Source organism: Cervus elaphus, chromosome 11, assembly GCF_910594005.1.
Source record: "Cervus elaphus chromosome 11, mCerEla1.1, whole genome shotgun sequence".
Taxonomy (NCBI): Eukaryota; Metazoa; Chordata; class Mammalia; order Artiodactyla; family Cervidae; genus Cervus; species Cervus elaphus.
In genome coordinates, this window is record NC_057825.1 from 18,750,329 (window position 1) to 18,773,575 (window position 23,247).

The 23,247-nt window shown below is 39.8% G+C and overlaps 1 protein-coding gene across 3 annotated transcripts in view; it reads left to right on the plus strand.

Annotated features, from left to right (window-relative positions):
- Window positions 1-23,247, plus strand: part of CPSF3 (cleavage and polyadenylation specific factor 3) — a 34,799-nt gene that overhangs the window by 2,318 nt on the left and 9,234 nt on the right. For 2 of the 3 annotated variants that reach the window (XM_043917031.1, XM_043917032.1), the window contains exons 2-13: window positions 2,345-2,408; window positions 3,818-3,915; window positions 4,834-4,962; window positions 6,411-6,588; window positions 7,144-7,233; window positions 9,978-10,128; window positions 12,942-13,117; window positions 14,089-14,247; window positions 15,523-15,669; window positions 18,274-18,426; window positions 19,398-19,506; window positions 21,087-21,185. In XM_043917031.1, coding sequence (XP_043772966.1) covers window positions 2,345-2,408; window positions 3,818-3,915; window positions 4,834-4,962; window positions 6,411-6,588; window positions 7,144-7,233; window positions 9,978-10,128; window positions 12,942-13,117; window positions 14,089-14,247; window positions 15,523-15,669; window positions 18,274-18,426; window positions 19,398-19,506; window positions 21,087-21,185 — 1,553 coding nt within the window. Of the gene's footprint in view, window positions 1-2,344; window positions 2,409-3,817; window positions 3,916-4,833; window positions 4,963-6,410; window positions 6,589-7,143; window positions 7,234-9,977; window positions 10,129-12,941; window positions 13,118-14,088; window positions 14,248-15,522; window positions 15,670-18,273; window positions 18,427-19,397; window positions 19,507-21,086; window positions 21,186-23,247 lie in introns of those variants that run through there. The other variant, XM_043917033.1, reaches the window with a different exon arrangement.

Sequence of the window (23,247 nt, forward strand, 5' to 3'; positions counted from 1 at the left end):
TTTATAATTATCACCACTGTCTAATCCAGGACATTTTCATCATTCCAGAAAGAAACCCTGTATCATTGCCCTCCAACCTGCCCAGTCCTCAGCCACCGTTAATCTCCTTTCTGTCTCTGCAGATTACCCTGTTGTGGACATTTCATATAAATGGGTTGCAACATGTAATCTTTTGAAACTGGCTTCTTTAATTTAATGTAATGTTCCCAAGTTTCCTAATTTGGGAGTTTTTACTCATTCAGGAAGTTTTTCTTGAGATTTCTTGCATGTCAGGCGCCTTACTGTATAGCAGTGAATGAAATAGACGTCTATGCTATTATGGAGCTTTCACTTTAATAGTGAGAAATAAGCCATAAATAAGAAGATAATAATGACATCATGTAGTAATAAGTGTTACGATAGAGTGGTCTGAAGAGCAAATGAGGAATTTGAACTGAGACCCAAATGATACACAGGAGCCAATTATGTCAATATCAGGGCAGAGTGTTCGAGAAAGAAGAGGACTAGGGACTTGAAGTGCAGACTTGTTTGGCATATTTGAATATTAGGCACCTGTGAGATGTCCCAGGAGAGAGACCAAAACCAGGTGACTGTTAGAGGTCTGGGGTTCAGGAGAACAAATATCTGTATTTGGACTACAAATAGAGAATTGGAAGTCCTCAATGTGTTAAAGATGTGAGGATGAAGATCAGAAAGACTGAGAAAGGAGCCGAGGAGAGAACCCTTGGAATAACAGCTTTTGAAAGATGGGTAGAGGCAGCTGCATGAAGGAAACTAAGGAGGAAACCAGCAGGACAGGATGAGAGCATGACGTCAAAGAAACCAGGCTCAGAGAGGGATGGAATAGGACAGATGACGTGCCGCCTGGAGAAGAGTGAGATAGGAACTGAGAAGGGCTCTTTGCACTTAGCAACACAGAGCTGTTTTTCAGGGAGTTTCAGAGGGATGGTTGGTAAAAAGCCAGAATTCAATGTATGCAACCTTTAGTAAGCAGACAGGGAGACTAGAGATTAGAATTAAGGGATTTTCATCTGGGGACAGGGATGACTGGCATGTTTAAATGCAGATGTCAAAGAGGATAGCAAGGGGAAAGCCAGTGATGTAGCAGGGGTCAGTACCTCAGAGGAAGGGAGGGAGAAGGCAGAGTGTAGAACCATGGTGAAAAGGTTAACCTTACAGAGAGAGATCTGTTCTCTGTTCCAGGAGAAGTGGAAGAGGAGAAGGATGTGAGTCCATTGGCAAGCTGAGGGAACCGACAAACTCAGTAATTTTTTGATACAGACAGCCCATGACTCAAGTAGGATAGAGCATGGGAAAATTTAGGAAAGGGGAGAAAGTTTGAAATAGTTACTATACCAACAACTGTAGGAAAAACTGCACCAAAAACTGGAGGGATACTCAAGAGGGAGCACAGAGGGCCAATTAAAGTGGCAGGCCAGGGGCTCATGGTAGCTCTGTGGTTGTCTGATTTTCTTTGTCTGCATCCTGCTCTGGAGTAGGATCTCGGTCTGAGGATGCATCCATCTCATGTCAGTCCTGGAGCCTATCTGTTCTTGGAGCCAGGGTCCTGGTATTAGGCCTTTCCATATGCTAGGTGCTTATCTACACTGCTTGGCAAATAGAAACTGCTTGAGGGAGTTCCTTGGCAGTCCAGTGGCTAAGACTGCTTTCACTGCTGAAGTCCTAGGTTCAATCCCTGGTCAGGGAACTAAGATCCCACACGCCCCACAGTGCAGCCAAAAAACGGCTTGATGTTAAATAAGTGGGTGAATCATAAGCTACAATGGTTGGGATAAGGCATCAAAGAAGGCGAGGGGTTAGACTGGTGAGGCTTAAAGCCTTGTGATAATTGGAAAGAAAGGCTGTTTGTTCTGAAGAAAGGAAATTTGTTTTAAGTGAAATAACAAAGTAGAAAAAGGAATGAGATTCACATGTATGAATAAGTATTTAAGCCATTTGGTAAATGTGTATTATCATCTTAAAATGAAAGAATTTTTAACTGCTTATGGGTTTTTACTTAAGTGCTGATTCTAAAAGTCTAATTAAATCATCTGAGTCACTACTAGTTTACATTTTAAATACATCATCATTTTAACCCTAACATTCAGAAGGTTAGATTTAACCTTTGTCCTCTCAGTCTGACCTCTCAGAGGCCACTTTTCATTTTTTTCCCACATTGACGCTGTTCTTCCCTGTCTTTGTAGTTTTGTGGAACTCATCTGCCTCAAGTTAGTGTTGTCATCAGATGGAACATAGTTTAAGTTGTAAAAAAAAGTTTGAATTTATTTGGCTTCATTTTGATGGCTTTTTAATCATTTTTATTTTTTCCTTTGAATGTTTACAGTGGAGCTGGGCAGGAAGTGGGAAGATCATGTATTATTCTGGAGTTCAAAGGGAGGAAAATAATGGTAAGTGGCTCAGATGGTAAAGAATCCACCTGCAATGCGGGTGACCTGGGTTCGATCCCTGGGATGGGATGATCCCCTGGAGGAGGGCATGGCAACCCCCTCGGGTACCCTTGGGCTTCCCTGGTAACTCAGCTGGTAAAACATCTGCCTGTAATGTGGGAGACCTGGGTTCGATCCCAGGGTTGGGAAGATGCCCTGAAGAAGGGAGTGGCTACCCACTCCGGTATTCTTGCCTGGAGGATCCCCATGGACAGAGGAGCCTGGCGAGCTACAGTCCTTGGGGTCAAAAAAAGTTGGCCAGGATTGAGCAGCTCAGCACAGAATAGTCAGGTTAACAGTGTGTCTGCATTGAGTGCCAGGTCTGTTCTGGTTCAGTAGTTTTATTCGATTCGGCAGTTAACTGTTTTGCCCCCATGATAATGTCATGGTTAGTATATGTGTCTGTAAAATGTTAATGTGGAAAATGAGTATACTTCCACTTGGCATTGACATAATATTAAACTGAGGAACTAAAGATTGTAAAACTGTCAACTGGATCTCCTAATCTAAAATTCTTCCAAGTCCCTCTTTCCTGAAGGTCTGCCCACATGTCTGCCCCACCCCCAGTGGGAGACCCCAGGGAACTGGCCTCCTGAACACATGCAGAACTCCAGCCTCCTCCTGGGCAGTGGGACAGTAGGCCAGGCCCTAGTGCGGTAGCCGAGGTGCCTAAGTTAGCACCAGGGTGCCTGGCCTTGGGCAAGTCAGGCCCCCTCCCATCCCGTTTGCTTAGCTGAGAGCTGGGGGAACTGGAAGAATGGTCTCTGGGGTCCTCGTTAGGAAGGCGGTGCAGAGGCTCATCAGGGTCTCTTGGTCTCACTCCTCCTTTTCTCCCACTCTTAAAAGAACAGGCACATGGCAGACACACTCTTTTTAATCATTTACTGCATTAATTTGATAGAAACACCCCCCCAAATGAGGATATAATCCAGGAATGACTGGCTCTGAAGACTTGTCTTCTAATACTTAAATTGTCCTGATCAGAGAAGTTTCCTGTTTTTCTAATCATTGCCGTCTCATGATAGTCACATCTGGTAGTAGTTAATCTATAAACTTTAAAAATGCTAGCCATTTCTCATATTAAAGTTCTTGCAAAAGTGTTCATTCATTATTAGAGTGCCTACTAAAAGTAACTGGAAAGAAGATTTCTTGGATTTTGTGTCCTGTGACTCTAAATATGAGCTGTATTTAAATTTGGGAAGTTAGAATTGTTAATTGCATATTTGCCCATTTAATAAGAATTGCATTCCAAACATATAGAATCTTTCCTGATTGTGTATGGCATGATGGGTCAGTTATGATGTCTATTTGTTGACTGAATTTGAATAAAATGTGGAGAAGACTGTGATCTCTTTTCCCATGTTTTTCAGCTGGACTGTGGGATCCACCCTGGCCTGGAAGGAATGGATGCTCTTCCTTATATCGATTTGATTGACCCAGCTGAGATTGATCTCCTACTAATTAGTCAGTAAGGTTTTTTTTTTTGTTTGTTTGTTTTTCTTTTTTGTTTTAATTTTTATTAAGGGCATTGTTTTTCAAGGACTTTTACTATAAAGATCATTCTTTACCATATTTTAAGATTCTAGTGTTTTAAAAATATTTTCTACTGGGAATTATATTGCAAACATCTAAGACAGCATGCCATTTTGTCATCACAGGTGAGAGAAGTTTATGACAGAAAACTTCCTTTCGCTTATCTCGAGTGAATGAGGAGGAGGGACGAGGTAACATAGGCCTTGATCATTGTAAAACTGGAGACTCAGAAAGCCCTTTCACAGAATGTCCCTGAGACTGCTGTGTTGCCCGAATATTCATTGGAAGGACTGATGCTGAAGCTGAAGCTCCAATACTTTGGGCACCTGAGGCAAAGAGCTGACTCATTGGACAAGGCCTTAATGCTGGGAAAGATTGAGGGCAGGAGGAGAAGGGGAGGACAGAGGATGAGATGGTTGGATGGCATCACCGACTCAATAGACATGAGTTTGAGCAGGCTCAGGAAGATAGTAAAGGGGAGGGAAGCCTGCCGTGCTTCAGTCCGTGGGGTCACAAAGAGTTGGACACAGCTGAGCGACCGAACAACAACTGTGTTGTCACACTGTTCTGTGGGAACTTCATATGTAAACCGTGATGGGTTTCAACTTTATTACCACTAAAGCGCTCGTTATAATTTTGACTTCTGAGAATAGGCTTGGCTGTATTTTGAGAGAAATACTTTTAATTTGTTTTTCTTATGCTAGAACTAAATACATTATTCCTTCCCTCTGCACATACCTACTCTGGGTGTACTGAAAGTATCTAATTGTTACATAGAACTCTTCTGTACCTAAAGTATATGATATATAATATTTTAAGAATTGACAGAAGCTCTTTTTTCTTTTTTTTAAAGTTTCCATTTGGATCACTGTGGAGCTTTGCCCTGGTTTCTACAGAAGACAAGTTTCAAAGGAAGAACATTTATGACTCATGCTACAAAAGCTATTTATAGATGGCTTCTTTCAGATTATGTCAAAGTTAGGTAAATTACCTTAATAGATTTATACATGCACTTGGTTCTACCCGATACATACAGTTCATGATATAGACCATTTTGTGTTTTGAAATGAGACATTTTCTTCTTATTCACAAGGGTATCATTCATTTAATCATTCAGTCCCCAGCACCTCCTTGGCAGAAAGGCTTTATGTAGCTGTTGCATCCTTTTAAGTCTTTGAAATTTAGGTGAGTTATAAGGTATGATAGCAATATTCTATATATGGAATTTCATAATTTTATTAAAATTTAAAGCAGAATACATTATACAGTGCTATGTACTGAAATCTTTTTTTGGGTGATTTGATCAAAGCAAATTGACTGTCTGAAGTGAAAAGGTTCCCTGGGGAAGCTTTTTCCAGCTGCAAGAGGAAAATCTGCTCCTTTTCCAGAAAGTTTGGAGCCTTCTTGTGATAAGTATAGCACAAATGATGAACCTTCAAAGGCTTACTGTTTCATATATATATTCCTAGGGTAGCTAAGATGCAGTTTGCTATTCTATAAACATATAGAAGAATGGAAGAGTATCCTTGGTAATGATTACACTGGTTAACACTTAAATGAAGCTCACCATATGCCAGGCATAGCCCTCAGTTCTTGACATATGTTAACTCCTTTCATCTTCATGTCAGCCTTGTGATGCAGACTCTGCATAAATCCCATTTTACAGATGATTAGACTGAGGCACGGGTTTCTCTGGTGGCTCAAATGGTAAAGAATCTGCCTGCAATGCAGGAGACCCAGGTTCAATCCCTGGGTTGGGAAGATCTACTGGAGAAGGGCATGGCTACCCACTGCAGTATTCTCACCTAGAAAATTCCATGGACAGAGGAGCCTGACGGGCTGCAGTCCATGGGGTTGCAAAGAGTTGGACATGACTATCTAACACCTTCACTTAACTTCACTTTTCAGACTGAGGCACAGAGAGGTTAAGTAATTTACCTATGATGGTCACAGTAAGAGACAAAACTGGAATTCAGATCCAATCAGTCTGGCTTCAGACTGTATCCTTAACCCCCAACAAAGTATGTTAGCATAATTTTCCAGAGAAAACTTGTTATACTTTCTAGACAAGCCTTTTCATATCACAGGTGGGGAAAACTGCTGTGATTCAATGTGTGTGAATGCCTTTATCTCACAGGAGATGTTGGGGGTAGGAAAAAAGGTTGAGAAGTACTATCCTAAAGAGTACTTTGTCTTAATTTAGTGTGTGTGCTTTGCTTGAAATCATGCTTTATATACACTAAGCATTTTTCTCATAATAGCAGAGTAAAAAGATATACAAAAGGTCCAAGAGATTAGAAATAGCATAACACCTACAATATGATTTTAAGAAATATGTGGCTATGTCATCCACAGACAATTTCTTTGAGTTTAAAGACTTATAAAAATCTTACCCTTAATTTTTTTGTGTTGGCATCTTTAAAAATTTAGTAACATATCAGCAGACGACATGCTGTATACTGAGACAGATTTGGAAGAAAGCATGGACAAAATTGAAACCATCAATTTTCATGAAGTGAAGGAAGTTGCAGGAATCAAGTTTTGGTGTTACCACGCCGGCCATGTTCTGGGAGCTGCCATGTTCATGATCGAGATCGCAGGCGTGAAGGTACGCTCTAACTTGGAAATTTCCTGCCCATAGGAAATCAGTGCAGGGCTTACGCCACCGAGTGGTACTGAAGAATATTACCTAAGGCTCGCAAAGTGTGCAAACACTGAAACAAGGTAAAATTAAGCCGAAACTTTTGCCTTGTAAATACCATTGTTCCTACCTCTGTGTTAGTACTTTCTGTATCATGGTTAAGAAGAGTATAATAAACATCTCAAAAAAGTAAAGAGTTCTTTCCTGATCATCATGCCCTTTTTCTCTTAAGATACTGAGAGTACATCTCAAGGTTATCTTTGTGGGCTAATTCTGGGATTATATTATTCCCATTAGTTAGATTGAATAATTGAAACTTGAGATGGTTTATGACTGAGTTAAGTTACACATTTTGAATTAGACACAAGCAGTGCATCTACATTTCATTAAAAATGTAGGCTATTTTTTCTATTGCACTTCATTTTCAAGAATTTTTGAGTGAAATATATTCAGAGTAAAATGAAGCATTCGAGAATTCTAACTTTCTAACTTTTCTAATTTCTAACTTTCTCCTTTTCTCAGCTTTTATACACAGGTGATTTCTCAAGACAAGAAGATAGACACTTAATGGCAGCTGAAATTCCTAACATTAAACCCGATATTCTTATCATTGTAAGTATTAGTGCCCTGTATTGTAATTAGTGTATTGTAAGCAGGACTTTTTCCGGGAAAAAATGACATGATGTCATTTTCATATCTGTGATCAGATATAAATATGTCTAGTTTGTTAGTGCAAAAATTTTTTGGCCTCTTTTTGTAGTGCAACCCCACTTCCTGTTAAATATATTAGCTAGTCTAATATCAGAAATGGTATGGACCTAACAGAAGCAGAAGATATTAAGAAGAGGTGGCAAGAATACACAGAAGAACTGTACAGAAAAGATCTTCACGACCCAGATAATCACAATGGTGTGATCACTCACCTAGAGCCAGACATCCTGGAATGTGAAGTGAAGTGGGCCTTAGAAAGCATCACTACGAACAAAGCTAGTGGAGGTGATGGAATTCCAGTTGAGCTATTTCAAATCCTGAAAGATGATGCTGTGAAAGCGCTGCACTCAATATGCCAGCAAATTTGGAAAACTCAGCAGTGGCCACAGGACTGGAAAAGGTCCGTTTTCATTCCAATCCCAAAGAAAGGCAATGCCAAAAAATGCTCAAACTACCGCACAGTTCCACTCATCTCACACGCTAGTAAAGTAATGCTCAAAATTCTCCAAGCCAGGCTTTAGCAATACATGAACCTTGAACTTCCAGATGTTCAAGCTGGATTTAGAAAAGGCAGAGGAACCAGAGATCAAATTGCCAATATCCGCTGGATCATCGAAAAAACAAGAGAGTTCCAGAAAGACATGTATTTCTGCTTTATTGACTATGCCAAAGCCTTTGACTGTTGGATGACAATAAACTGTGGAAAATTCTGAAAGAGATGGGAATACCAGACCACCTGACCTGCCTCTTGAGAAACCTGTGTGCAGGTCAGGAAGCAACAGTTAGAACTGGACATGGAACAACAGACTGGTTCCAAATAGGAAAAGGAATATGTCAAGGCTGTATATTGTCACCCTGTTTATTTAACTTAAAAGCAGAGTACATCACGAGAAACGCTGGTCTGGAAGAAGCACAATCTGGAATCAAGATTGCCGGGAGAAATATCAATAACCTCAGATATGCAGATGACACCACCCTTATGGCAGAAAGTGAAGAAGAACTAAAGAGCCTCTTGATGAAAGTGAAAGAGGAGAGTGAAAAAGTTGGCTTAAAGCTCAACATTCAGAAAACTAAGATTGTGGCACTGGTCCCATCACTTCATGGGAAATAGATGGGGAGACAGTGGAAACAGTGGCTGACTTTATTTTGGGGGACTCCAAAATCACTGCAGATGGTGATTGCAACCATGAAATTAAAAGACGCATACTCCTTGGAAGGAAAGTTATGCCCAACCTAGATAGCATATTAAAAAGCAGAGACATTACTTTGCCAACAAAGGTCCATCTAGTCAAGGGAATCGTTTTTCCAGTGGTCATGTATGGACGTGAGAGTTGGACTGTGAAGAAAGCTGAGTGCTGAAAAATTGATGCTTTTGAACTGTGGTGTTGGAGAAGACTCTTGAGAGTCCCTTGGACTGCAAGGAGATCCAACCAGTCCATCCTAAAGGAGATCAGTCCTGGATGTTCATTGGAAGAACTGATGCTGAAGCTGATACTCCAGTACTTTGGCCACCTGATGCGAAGAGTTGACCGATTGGAAAAGACCCTGATCCTGGGAGGAATTGGGGGCAGGCGGAGAAGAGGACGACAGAGGATGAGATGGCTGGATGGCATCACCGACTCGATGGACATGGGTTTGAGTAAACTCCGGGAGTTGGTGACGGACAGGGAGGCCTGGCATGCTGCGATTCATGGGGTTGCAATGAGTCGGACACGACTGAGCGACTGAACTGAACTGAATATCGGAACGGATATTCTGTCTCTGAAATATTCTTGGTTAGGTTAATTACTCCAAATATGTAGAACATCTTAAAGGTTGTGTAGAATGGCATTGCCCCACTCTCTTTGCCGTGGTGACTGTCTTCTGGCCTCTAGCACCTGCTAACTTTATTTGTATGTCTTAGCTTCCTACTAGGTTGCAATTTTCAGGAGAATAATAATAAAATTAACTGTACAGAAGCTTTGGTGGGGAGGGGATGATTGGTGAGGAGCAAGTTAATAAATGTGCATTGGTCCTATGGTTTATATAAGAATACTGGTGGAAGTGCTGTCTGTTTCCCCCTCACCACCCACAGCATCCCCCAGCTACCCAAGCGTGAGGGACTGGTGTATATTGCTGTCCATATGCAATGTATTGTCAGTGAACTCAATTTGGCTTAACTCATGGTTATATTCAGCATGTAAACTGACCTTAAATTAAGGGAAGTTGGGTTTTTTTTTAATTCTCAGGAGAAAAAGTTATTTTCATTATATCTGGTACTGTAGAGCAGTACCTCTCAAATTTTAATGTGTTTATGAGTCATCTGGTAATGCTATAGAAATACAGATTCTGACTGTGGCTGGGCTAGGGCTCTGGTACTTCCGATAAGCTCTTGGGGGGCGGCCAGTGCTGAAAGAAGCATCCTAAAATTATCTTGAGCAGGGAAGGTACATTTTTGAACTATTTCCTTATTTTTTCCCTTAGCCAGACCTGAATTCTAACATTTTTATTCACTCTTCTTTCCAATTAGTGTTTTAATAGTACATGTTCAAGTAAATGGCATATTAATAGAGACATAGGTCACTTTGCTTCTATGATTGATATTTATCTTTTGTATTCTTTGAGACTCACCAGCCTTGGTCTCACCCTTCTCACATGTTGTTTAGGAATCTACTTACGGGACCCATATCCATGAGAAGCGAGAGGAGCGAGAGGCAAGGTTCTGTAACACCGTCCATGATATTGTGAACAGAGGAGGCCGGGGCCTCATTCCCGTCTTTGCTCTCGGACGGGCGCAGGAGCTCCTCTTGATTTTAGGTACGCCTTTTCCTTTTTATTCGGGAGATTCTCAAAATCCTACAGTGCTGTTAGAACAAGATCACTGCATGTCCTTGGATAGGTCACTCTACCCTCTGGGCTTTGATTTCTGTATTTAAGACGAGGGAATTGGTGCTAGTAAGAGCCCAGAGACACAGCGACTGTCTACCAGTGCTGCTGGGAATATAAATGGTGAACAGGCAGCATCTTAAAAATCCCCTGCCCTTGGACCCAGCAGTTCAACCTCTGAGAAATAAATACATTGAAAATTCTGTAAGAGATTTCATAATTCTAAATATTTCTAATGAAATATTATGTCAATAAATATCACACTCTAGGAAAAAAATCATGTTTCAGATGAATTAATACATATTTTTACATAATATATTAAGTGGACCAAAAAAGTAGGGTTCAAAACTGTGAACTCTGACCCTGGTTAGGTACAAAATACACAAATGACTGGAAAGATATCCAGATACTAAATCTGGATAGTGAGAAAGTGGATGATTTCTTTTTCCTGCTTTTCTCCATTTTTCAAATACTTTAATGAGTATGTATAACTTTTTGTAATAAGAGGAACAGTGGGTGTCACTTTTTGCATATATCTATATTTAGCAACCCTTTTTAACATTCTGTGATTCTTTTCTGGGGAATGCATTCTTCTTTAAGAATAACTGGTAAGCGCTTTGTACATATATGGCTTCAACGTGAAGGACTAGAAATGATCTTGAGCTCTCCCTCTCAGTTCTTCCATCTGTATGATGATAGGGATAAATGGAATCCCTGTTACACTGAAAAGGGCAATAAGGGGAAAGACTAAATGACCTCAGATCAAAAGCAAATCTCTGAGAGAAACAGGGCTTCCCAGGTGGCGTTAGTGGTAAATAAAGAACCCACCTGCCAATGCAGGAGACAGAAGAGGCGTGGGTTCAGTCCCTGGGTTGGGAAGATCCCCTGGAGGAGGGCATGGCAACCCACTCCAGTAGTCTTGCCTGGAGAATCCCATGGACAGAGGAGCCTGGTGGGCTGTATACTCCCAAGAGGTCGCAAAGAGTTGGACACAACTGAAGGACTTAGTAGAAGCTAAATTTTCTAAAGCCTAAGCCAGTCCTTTTTCTCTTGGTTCTCCTTTCCTACTGTATGTCACATTTGTCCTTATAGAAGTCTCAAAATGAAAAGTCTCCATAGCAAAGTAATGAGAGGAGTAGAAGAAATGAAGATGTAAAACCAGGTTGTCACCATCATCTGGTTGCCAGATTTAGTAAATAAAAATACAGGACACCAGTTAAATTTTAATTTCAAATAAATAATATGTTTGCTATAGCAAATATTTCAGACAAAATATTTTTTAGTATAATTATATTATTTAATGTTATTATACTAAAAATCTTTTATTTGTCTGAAATTAAAGTTTAATTGAGCATTTGCTGCTGTTGTCTGACAACCCTACTATTAAGTATATTGTGAGTCCTTTTATGAACGAAGACTGCTCTATGCCCTTGTTCCTTGTCCCTTAAATTCTCCCTGTACTGTTCTATAATAGAGAGGATGACCTTGCCAACCGCTGGTTTCAGATCTCACCCATGATCTAACCATATGATTCTGGGCAAGTTATTCATCTTTTTTTTAACACTTAAAATTTTCTCATAAAAGTACACACAAAAAATAGCAGGCTGTGATGTGATCTTCGGATATAGTATACTTTGGAAGGTATTTGAGAAATCATAAGAGTATATATGAAAGCATCGACACCGTTAAAAATTCTAATCGTATCTAAGAGAATATGAAGTTAAACCAGAGGGCAAAGCAAGAAATGTAACACACGTGACAGGAAAAGTCCCAGTCCTTACATAGAATTTTCACTTATAAATCAAGTTAAAAAAAAAATGGCCACAGTTTTCAGCCTTTTTAGCCTCAGCTTCCTAATATATATAGACCTAGAGATGATCATACTAAGTGAAGTAAGTCAGACAGAGAAAGGTAAATATATGTTATCTCTTATATGTGGAATCTATAATATGATACAAATGAACTTATTTCCAAAACAGAAACAGACTCAGGGACAGAAGACTTAAAGTTACTAAAGCGAGAAGGGTGGGGCAGAGGGGATAATTGGGGCCTTTGGGACTATCAGGTACAAACTACTGTGTATAAAATAGATAAACAGCAAAGCTTTACTGTGTCGCACAGGGGAACCGCGTTCAGTATCTTGTGATAAACTAGAGTGGAAAAGAATCTGTGTAACTGAATCACTTTGCCATACACCAGAAACTAACACAATGTTCTCAATTAACTATGAAAGTGTAGTGAAAGTGAAGTCGCTCAGTCACGTCCGACTCTTAGCGACCCCGTGGACTGCAGCCTACCAGGCTCCTCCATCCATGGGATTTTCCAGGCAAGAATACAGGAGTGGGTTGCCATTGCTTTCTCCAATTAACTATACTGTCATTTAAAAAAAGAAGGGAAGAAGTTCTGGTTTTATAAGCTTGAGTTAGGACCAATTTTAGAAAATTTTTAATTTAATTTTTCTTAACCTCTTTATAGTTTTTTTTCTTTATAGTTTTGTGCTTTATTTCTTTTCTGAATTTTTTAAAAAACTGCTTGTGTGTATCATTTATTATTTGAGCTATTTACCCCACATTAAGGAGAGAAGGAAATGGCAACCCACTCCAGTGTTCTTGCCTGGAGAATCCCATGGACAGTGAAGCCTGGCAGGCTACAGTCCATGGGGTCGCAAGAGTTGGACACAACTTAGCAACTAAACCACCACCTCACATTAAAAATAAAATGTGTTTCTTGTAAAATCTTTCTAGATGAGTACTGGCAGAATCACCCAGAGCTCCATGATATTCCAATATACTACGCATCGTCTTTGGCCAAGAAGTGTATGGCAGTGTACCAGACATATGTGAACGCCATGAATGACAAAATCCGCAAACAGATCAACATCAATAATCCCTTTGTTTTCAAACATATTAGTAACCTGAAGGTGAGTGCTTGTGGAAGAAAGAAGGATGAATAATACTCAAGTAAGTCATTAGCAGTGGGAGATGCCTGCCATTGATCCTCTGGTTGACTCCATGCTGAAGTCTTACCATTTCCTGAAGGAGGCATCACTTTTCTGAGGGATGTCAAAAACTTAGCAACTGGCATTCCTTTTGGCTTAAACATATAAATATTGCCATTTGTTCCAAGCCTCTACATGTTCTCAATATTTACTATTGCTAAATAACTTGGATTTAAAAGGCCCTGATGAGAAAAATATCTGCTATATATTTTTTCTGTTCCTACTCAAACCTAATCATCTTTTTGATTAGCACTGCAGATTCCATATGTGAAAATTTTCATGTTTATTTTTCTAGAGTATTCAGTAAAACCTAATTTCCTTTCATTTAAATAAAAAGTTTCATTTGAACTAATACTCTAATCATAATAACATAATACCCTAAATAATTCAAGTTATAAGTGGTCTTACAATTATTAATAGGTTCTGTTCACAAAGTATTTTTTAGGTTAATTGCTTAGGAATTAGATCCATGTTTTCCCTAGAAACAATGTTAAACTTAGATTTCCAGGCCAACTCAGAATACTGATGAAGTGTGCAAAGCCATTGTGAATCTTTGGGGAAATTCTTTCATCTGTCTTGGATAGATATAAACCCATTTGACTCTTCCTTCCATTGACTCTGCCTGTCTGCTAGGCACTAAAAATGGTCCTAATGATTTTTTAGTTACCTACAGAAGGTTTTGAAGGTCAGTGTGAACTAATGGCTTTTTTTATCATTTTGTTTTCCTTTCATTCTCAGCCTAAATAAACTGTTCAGGGACTTAAAATGTTTGCTAGTTTTGTCAAGGCCCTTCCGATCACGTGATTAACCTTTTTACATCACTTTTTGGTGTTCTTTACAAATAAGGAATGCTTTATCTTAACATGCTGTTATCATTTCCTTTCCTCTCTCAGAGCATGGATCATTTTGATGACATTGGTCCCAGCGTGGTCATGGCCTCCCCAGGCATGATGCAAAGTGGCTTATCCAGAGAGCTCTTTGAAAGCTGGTGTACTGATAAGAGGAACGGCGTCATCATAGCCGGCTACTGTGTAGAAGGCACACTTGCCAAGGTCAGTCAGAGCCTGAGATTGTTGGGCACTTCCTAATCAAGGCTGCAGAGGTGGCGCTGTCCTCCCAGGTTTCTCCATTGAAGTAGTTCTTTAAATGACATAGGTCTTGATTTTTTAAAATGAGGATGGCAGTAGGCAGCTGGAGCTGATCTTACGGTTGACGAATGAGATCCAGGTGATGGATAAGCATGTGAAAGCTTGAGAAGTGCTCATCTAGTTACAGTAAAAAAAAAAAAAAAAAATGTGGAAGGGAATCTATTTGAGACAAACACATGGATATCCTCATCTGATGAAGAAAAGCTTATTAGCAAGTGTTCTCTTGAAAAGTTGGAGAATTAAAAAGAAAAGTTGGAGAATGTGTTTCAGTTGAGTGCCCACCTTCCTCTTAATATAAAATATTTGAGGGCTTCTCTAGTGGTTCAGTGGTAAAGAATCCGCCTGCCAATGCAGGAGACAGCGGTTTGATTCCTGATCCTGGAGAATCCCACATGCCACAGAGCAACTACGCCCTTGCGCCACAGCTATTGGGCCTGTGCTATAGAGCCAGGAGCCACAACGACTGAGCCCACGTGCCCTAGAGCCTGTGCTCGGCAACAAGAGGAGCCGTCACATTGAGAAGCCTGCGCACTGCAACTAGAGTATTCCCTGCTCCCCGAAACTGGAGAAAAGCCCATGCAGCAGCGAAGACCCAGCACAGCCAAAGATGAATAATAAATTTTTTTAAATGGTTGATATTAACTGTGAGAGATGTAGACACTGATGTGCAAAGCTTGAGATTCTGAACATTCCTGCATCACATTCTCTTATTGATAACTTCTGTTTTATTTTTTAAATACATTATGATTCCCAGCTCTGATCATTTTTATTACTTTACCTTATTCTGCTAGTCATTTAGTGTTGGCTGTGTATCTGACATAGATTTCAGAGTAGAAATACTTCGGTCATTTATACAGATCTCTCACCCGGAAAGGGACTTTCCAGGGCAGATGGTTGGGGATACAAGTGTGCTTTTCCAACCACAAGTTAAAATTCTCCCTTATAGGACTCCAGATACACTGAATTTTTGTTAATCTGCTTATTTTCCAGATTAAGCGTTTGCTTGATTGAGAAAATAAGTATTTGGTATTGACTGAATCAATAGTATTAGGATGCTCTTTGTGCTAAAGGTCCTAAATTAGCATGAGTTTATGGCTAGGTGAAAAAGTAGAAAACATACCTTTTGTTTTCTAATTAGAGAGTTTATGTGTTTTGTTTACTTTTCTTTGTTTATAACAGCATATCATGTCTGAACCAGAAGAAATCACTACCATGTCCGGGCAGAAGTTACCTCTGAAAATGTCTGTTGATTACATCTCTTTCTCTGCGCACACAGATTACCAGCAAACCAGTGAATTTATTCGTGCTTTGAAGCCGCCTCATGTGGTTAGTGTTTGCGTTTGATTTTAGCATTAAAGGCTCAGGAAGAGGCTGGCCCAGCAGCAGCTGGTCCTGAGAGCAGCCCCACCCTGACAGTAGTGCTCTCGTCACAGGCCTCTCATGCCCTTAGATCTGACCTTCACCACTTCCCTTTGAGTTAGGCAAGCTGTGCACTTTCATTTTCTCCATTTTACGTGGGATCTCTGGCTCATATCTATCAACTCAGCTTCCTTTCAATTTTTTTTCTGCTGTCTCCCCAGTAACTTAAGAGCACTGACCTCGCAATGTGACTGCTTTGAATCCCATCTCCTTCCCTTACTTGCCCTGTAGCCCTGGGCAAGTGGCTTAACCTTTCCTTAGCTCATCTATAAATGGGGATAGTACCACCTCTTAAAGTTCTTATGAAAACTAAATGAGAGAATATATATTTAAAGCATGTAACACGGTGCCTGGCATATAGGAAATGCCTCTTAATGTGAAGAGAGGAGAGAGGCAAGCCATCATAGTAAGAGTTAATGATGTAGTTAGATATGAAATATATTGCACAGCTCCTTAAGTTTTATGTAATTTTGATGGTAACTTATATTTTGGTGGGGCTGGAGAGAGTTAAACTAGAAAAAAGTTTCTTAACTTAGAGGAGCACTTACAGAATGTAAGATGAAAGATGAGGAAATGGATGAAGTACCCTCTCTGAGTGTAGCATATATCAAAACTCCATTCCTTTTTATGGTTTGAATAATATTCCATTGCATGTATATACTGTGTTTGGTTTATTCATCTGTTGATGGACACTTGGGTTGTTTCCACCTTTTATAATTAGTGTTTACATTTCCACTATTGTAAATAATGCTGCCATGAACACTGGCATGTAAGTATCTGTTTGAGTCCTTTTTCTCAGTCCTTTTGGGTATATACCGAGGAGTGGATTTGCTGGATCATGGGCTAATTCTATGTTTAACTTTTGAGGATCAGCAAGCTGTTTTCCACAGCAGTTATATACCATTTTACATTCCCACGGCAATGCACAAGGGTTCCAGTTCTCCATATTCTTGTCAGCTTGTTATTTTCCTTTTTAGAATCATTACCATGCTAATAAGGACGAAGCAGCATCTCTGTGTAGTTTTGATTTTCGTTTCCCTGGTGACCAAGGATGCTGAGCATTTTGTGTCCCATGTTGTTCCTTTTTTAGTTCTTTCTAGCAAATAGTCCTAATGGTTACTGCTGCCCCTTCATGAGCAGATTCTCTGGTGGAAAAAGTCCCTCTCCTACCTGGCTTTATATTAGTTAAGTGTAGGCCGTTCATGGGTGTCTAATAATGTATGTGGTTTACAGATATTCTCCCAGATTTTAAAGCCACGGAGGAAAAGCTGTGTTGCACTTCCTCTCTGGAATCACCCCCTCATCCTCAGTCCCATTGTGTTGCTCTCCAGAGTCTAGCTCTGCTGTCAGTTTAAATCCCTGAATTGGATTTGATGTTTACCCTCCTCCAGCAGCCAAGTCAGCCAAGTCTGCCCACACAATAAAATAATAAAAGTACCAGCGGTAGCAGTAAACAACAGCTGGCATTTACTGACTGTTTACTGTGTGCCAAGCGCCGTGCTAGTGTTTTATATATATCAGCTTGCTTACTCCTCACAACCAGCAATGGCTCTGTAGACAAGGCAACGAGATGTTAAATAATTTGCCCAAAGTTACACAGCTAGCAAGTGGCAGTGCCAGGATTTGTGGTATAGCAGCCAGGCCCTAGAGCTGGGGCTCATCATCTCCAGGCCATGTGCCTCTGCCTGTAGTGACACTGGGCAAGCTTCTGTTAGCCCCGGCAAGACATCATCTACCAGTAGTCTGTAGGTTAGAAATGATCTGTCTTGGGGCTTTCCTGGTGGTCCCACGGCTAAGACGCTACACCCGCAATGCAGAGCACCTGGGTTCGATCACTGGTCAAGGAACTAGATTCCACATGCCACAACTAAGACCCAGCGCAGCCAAATAAATATTTTAAAAAAGAAGAACATTAGGAAAAAAAGAATGATCTGTCTTGTAAAATATAGGTTATGAAAGTCAATTAGAAAGACTGTTAGCTAATGCAATACTTGTAAATACCTCTCTGAAACATCATTTCATTTGGTTGTGAAATGTTTTGTATGGCATTACTTTAAGAAACAGAAGAAAGCATCAGAAGTTATTTTTTTCCATAAAAAGCTTCTTTTGATGGTCTTATATTAAGAAACCTGAAGAAAACTCTGTGTGTTTTCTGAGACAGTAGGAGTAGCAGTAGTTGCATGCAAGAACCATGTACATTTAAAGTGGGGAGAGACTACAGAAGTCACCTTGTCCAGCCCCTTCCTAGAAAAAGTCAGCTTCCATAAAGTTGTGTATCTTGCTAATGGCAAATACTGGAATGGAAAAGAGATTTCTTTAATCCCTCTTGAAATAAGCCAAATAGAATGAAAACCTCATACATGTTTGATTGACTGGGGATCCTTAAACGTAGTAAAGTTCAGTGACTTCAAGTATATCTCCATTTCATACAATAACTAATTCAGATAAAGGCCAACACTAACCTGAACTAAGGATGCTTCCCTATGCTCTTTTAAAATTTATGCTTTGTAGATTTTAGTCCATGGAGAACAGAATGAAATGGCCAGATTGAAAGCAGCCCTGATTCGAGAATATGAAGATAATGATGAAGTTCACATAGAGGTTCATAATCCTCGGAATACAGAAGCAGTGACCTTGAACTTCAGGGGAGAAAAACTAGCCAAGGTAAAAGGTTATGGTTTTTAATCCTATCCATTCCTAATAGTTCATAATCCCTTTAGGGAAATGTATATTAAGAAAATCAAGCTCTTAATTGAATCAAAATAATGTGCTCAACGATGATTTCTGTCTACTCAGTATGTTAATACTATAAGACTTTATCCTTGTGTTTTTAGGATTTTTCTATTTCCACTAGTATGTTTTTTCATATGGAAAATTTTCAAATAAATTAGATTTTGAGTTTCATAGCTTTTAATCCACATTCCCAACTTACTTTTCATACCTATATCAGACAGTAAACAAATGTCCATTACTGTTTTGTTTTTTCCACTACTCTTTTTTACTACATCCAATACAGTATTCTGTCTGCCTCCTGGCATTCTCCCTAAGAAACTGAAGATAGGCCCATGTCTAAACATAATGTCTGTGGATACGATGGAATTTATAAAAATTTGTCTTTTCAAGAGTTAATCATTTTTGATGAAATGTAAGATTTTCACAATTTAAAGAAGAAATACTTGAGAAAAAAATTTTTCACCTGGAATTTTAGTGGGATGCTGTTAAGAAGTCTGCATTTTTACCTCCTGTTCATCAAAAGTCTTTTTAAGATACTGGTAATGGGAGCTTTTTTGTGATCTGTCTGAAGCTTTAAATATCAAGATTGTTAATGAGTAACTTGACAGAATTCTTTTAGTACATGAGCCAAATTCCAGGAAGCCATTTGATAAATATCATTTCTTCCAGTCAAATTGAGGAAAATTTGCAGAAATTAGGATGTAAGGCTTTTCTTGCAAAGTAGAGCCAACTGTTGTATTGACTCCTGAATCTCACTGTTCACAGAACTTTCCAGGGGATAGTTTAATGGAAAGGTTCAAATGGTCATCATTATGATTGAGTCCCTGAATTGTTAATTGTGTTTCACAAGATTCTGTTCTGTTCAAATTGTTTTGGGCTCTTTTTCTTCTTTTTTAAAATAGGTCATGGGCTTTTTAGCAGACAAAAAACCAGAACAGGGCCAGCGGGTCTCAGGAATACTTGTTAAAAGAAACTTTAATTATCACATACTTTCTCCTTGTGACCTCTCCAGTAAGTACACTATTAAATGTCGAATGTAATTTGATTTTAGTAGATTAAAAAAATCTGGGACTTCCCTGGTGATTCAGTAGTTAAGACTTCCTGCTTCCACTGCAGAGGGCTCAGGTTCAATCCCTGGTCAGGGAACTGAGATCCACATGCCTTGCAGCCAAAATAATTAATTAACTAAAATTATATATTTTTTAAAAATCTATAAGAAAAAAAGAAAATCTGAAGAACTCTTACCTAGTGGCCAAATTTTAAGTAACAATCTAATAACAGAGTACAAATAGTCAAAACTTAATAATCTAGTTAACGTTATTTGAAAAAAATCTTCCTTGAACTATTAAAATGTTTAAACAACTTTTTTCTTAATTGGAAACATAAGCTCTTCTGTAAGACCAGTTGGCTACTGCTGATGCTTCTCAAGCCTGTCTTCTACATTTCACATGAAGTACTGGTACCTTCATTTCCTGAAATGATGTTAGACTCTCCACGTAAACTTTTTGATTTTTATGACCTGTAGTGTTAAGTTGCTTGCTGAGCCTTGTGTTTAAGCCCATGCAAATGTAAGCCATCCTTACTTGTGCAGTAACTATGGTATTTGTGCATGCGTGCTAAGTCGCTTCAGTCATGTCTGACTCTTTCAACCCTATGGATGGTAGCCCGCCAGGCTCCTCTGTCCATGAGATTCTTCAGGGAATGGAAGAATGGAGTGGGTTGCCATGCCCGCCTCCAGGGGATCTTCCTGAACCAGGGATCAAACCTGCGTCTCTTACACCTCCTGCATTGGCAGGCAATGTATTCTTTACCACTAGCACCACTTGGGAAGCCCCAACTATGGTATTATCTTCAAGTAAATAACTGTGCTCAATTCTATTTATATGACACTAGTAAAAATGATTTAGCAAGGAATAAGAAATAACAGCAATATTTAGGATACAGCTGTGAGATGAGCCAACTGTCAGCTTTCAGACCATCACACAGTAGAAATATAACTTGTTCCCTTAACAATTGGTGAGGTCTTACTCTATGCCAGACATTGTGCCAGGTACTGGAAGACTTGAGATGTGTTGAAACACACCGTCCCAGGCCTCAAAAAGCTCTCTGTTAAGGGAAAGCATGTTGTGAAGAGCTAATGACAGTACTGACCCAGGACCTACAGAGTGCATGAGTATGTGAGGAGAGAATGGGCCTAGAAGAGTTGTGAAAAGCTTTGTAAACCAGTTGGCTTTTATGCCAGGTGGTGAAGGATTGCTAACCAGAAAAGATGGCAGAACACAGCTGGCCTACTGACTTGGAGTTGTTTAGCGACCTGATGTGTTTCCGGAAATGAGAGTGCCTTCTGGAGCACAAGTTAACTGTTGGCTGGGGTGGGGGTCTGGGTGGGGGGGGTCGGGTGAGGGGAGGGGGTAAGGGGAACGATATAGAATGGGGACCAATTGCAGAGCACCTTGTTAGCTTGAAAAATGTGTTCTTGTTTACTTTGCTTTTACTTCTCTTTCCTTTACTCCCGATCTGTTTTTGCAAATTGTGTTTTGTGGAACTAGTATTGTTTTTTTACAGCATATTTATTTTAATTTCCTCTCCAGATTATACTGACTTGGCCATGAGCACTGTAAAACAGACCCAAGCCATTCCATATACTGGTCCTTTTAATTTGCTCTATTACCAGCTACAGAAATTGACAGGTGTGTATTTATTGACATTCACTTAATTATTTTCTGTTTTTTGCATGAGTCTATATTGAGGAAAGGATGTTAATTTTGGTAATTGTGTCAGAATTGCACAAATTTTATTTGTACTTCCCCTGGTCATGTTATCACCTTTAGGTGAAATTTTAAAAATAGACTGATAAACATTTTTAAAATCCCATAATATCTCTTATTATGTGGAATGGAATGGCAAACTACTTCAGTATTCTTGCCTCAAAAACCCCATGAACAGTATGAAAAGGCAAAAAGATAGGACATTTGAGAGATGAACTCCCCAAGTCAGTAGGTGCCCAATATGCTACTGGAGATCAGTGGAGAAATAACTCCAGAAAGAATGAAGGGATGGAGCCAAAGCAAAAACAACACCCAGTTGTGGATGGGACTGGTGATAGAAGCAAGATTCAATGCTGTAAAGAGCAATATTGCATAGGAACCTGGAATGTTAGGTCCATGAATCATGGCAAATTGGAAGTGGTCAAACAGGAGATGTCACAGTGAACATCGACATTCTAGGAATCAGCGAACTAAAATGGACTGGAATGGGTGAATTTAACTCAGATGACCATTATATCTACTACTGTGGGCAGGAATCCCTTAGAAGAAATGGAGTAGCCATCATAGTCACCAAAAGAGTCCAAAATGCAGTACTTGGATGCAATCTCAAAAACGACAGAATGATCTCTTCGTTTCCAAGGCAAACCGTTCAAACGGTAATCCAAGTCTATGCCCTGACCAGTAATGCTAAAGAAGCTGAAGTTGAACGGTGCTATGAAGACCTACAAGACCTGCTAGAACTAACACCCAAAAAAGATGTCATTTTTATCTATAGGGGACTGGAATGCAAAAGTAGGAAGTCAAGAAACACCTGGAGTAATGGGCAAATTTGGCCTTGGAGTACAGAATGAAGCAGGGCAAAGGCTAACAGAGATCTGCCAAGAGAACGCACTGGTCATAGCGAACACCTTCTTCCAACAACACATGGACATCACCAGATGGTCAACACCAAAATCAGATTGATTATATCCTTTACAGCCAAAGACAGAGAAGCTCTATACAGTCAGCAAAAACAACACCGGGAGCAGACTGTGGCTCAGATCATGAACTCCTTATTGCCAAATTCAGACTTAAATTGAAGAAAGAGGGGAAAACCAGTAGACCATTCAGGTATGACATAAATCAAATCCCTTATGACCAATACAGTGGAAGTGAGAAATATATTTAAGGGACTAGATCTGATAGAGTGCCTGATGAACTATGGATGGAGGTTCGTGACATTGTACAGGAGACAGGGAGCAAGACCATCCCCAAGAAAAAGAAATGCAAAAAAAGCAAAAAGGCTGTCTGAGGAGGCCTTACAAATAGCTGTGAAAAGAAGAGAAGCGAGAAGCATGGGAGAAAAAGAAAGATATACCCATTTGAATGCAGAGTTCCAAAGAATAGCAAGGAGAGATAAGAAAGCCTTCCTCAGCGATCAATGCAAAGAAATAGAAGAAAACAATAGAACAGGAAAGACTAGAGATCTCTTCAGGAAAATTAAAGATACCAAGGGAATATTTCATGCAAAGATGGGCTCAATAAAGGACAGAAATGGTATGGAGCTAACAGAAGCAGAAGATATTAAGAAGAGGTGGCAAGAATACACAGAACTGTACAGAAAAGATCTTCATGACCCAGATAATCACAAAGGTGTGATCTCTCCCGCTTACCTAGAGCCGGACCCCTGGAATGTGAAGTCAGGTGGGCCTTAGGAAGCATCACTTTGAACAAAGCTAGTGGAGGTGATGGAATTCCAGTTGAGCTATTTCAAATTCTAAAACATGATGCTGTGAAAGTGCTGCACTCAATATGCCAGCAAATTTGGAAAACTCAGCAGTGGCCACAGGACTGGAAAAGGTCTGTTTTCATTCTAATCCCAAAGAAAGGTAATGCCAAAGCATGCTTAAACTACTGCACAGTTGCACTCATCTCACACCCTAGTAAAGTAATGCTCAAAATTCTCCAAGCCAGGCTTCAGCAATATGTGAACCTTGAACTTCCA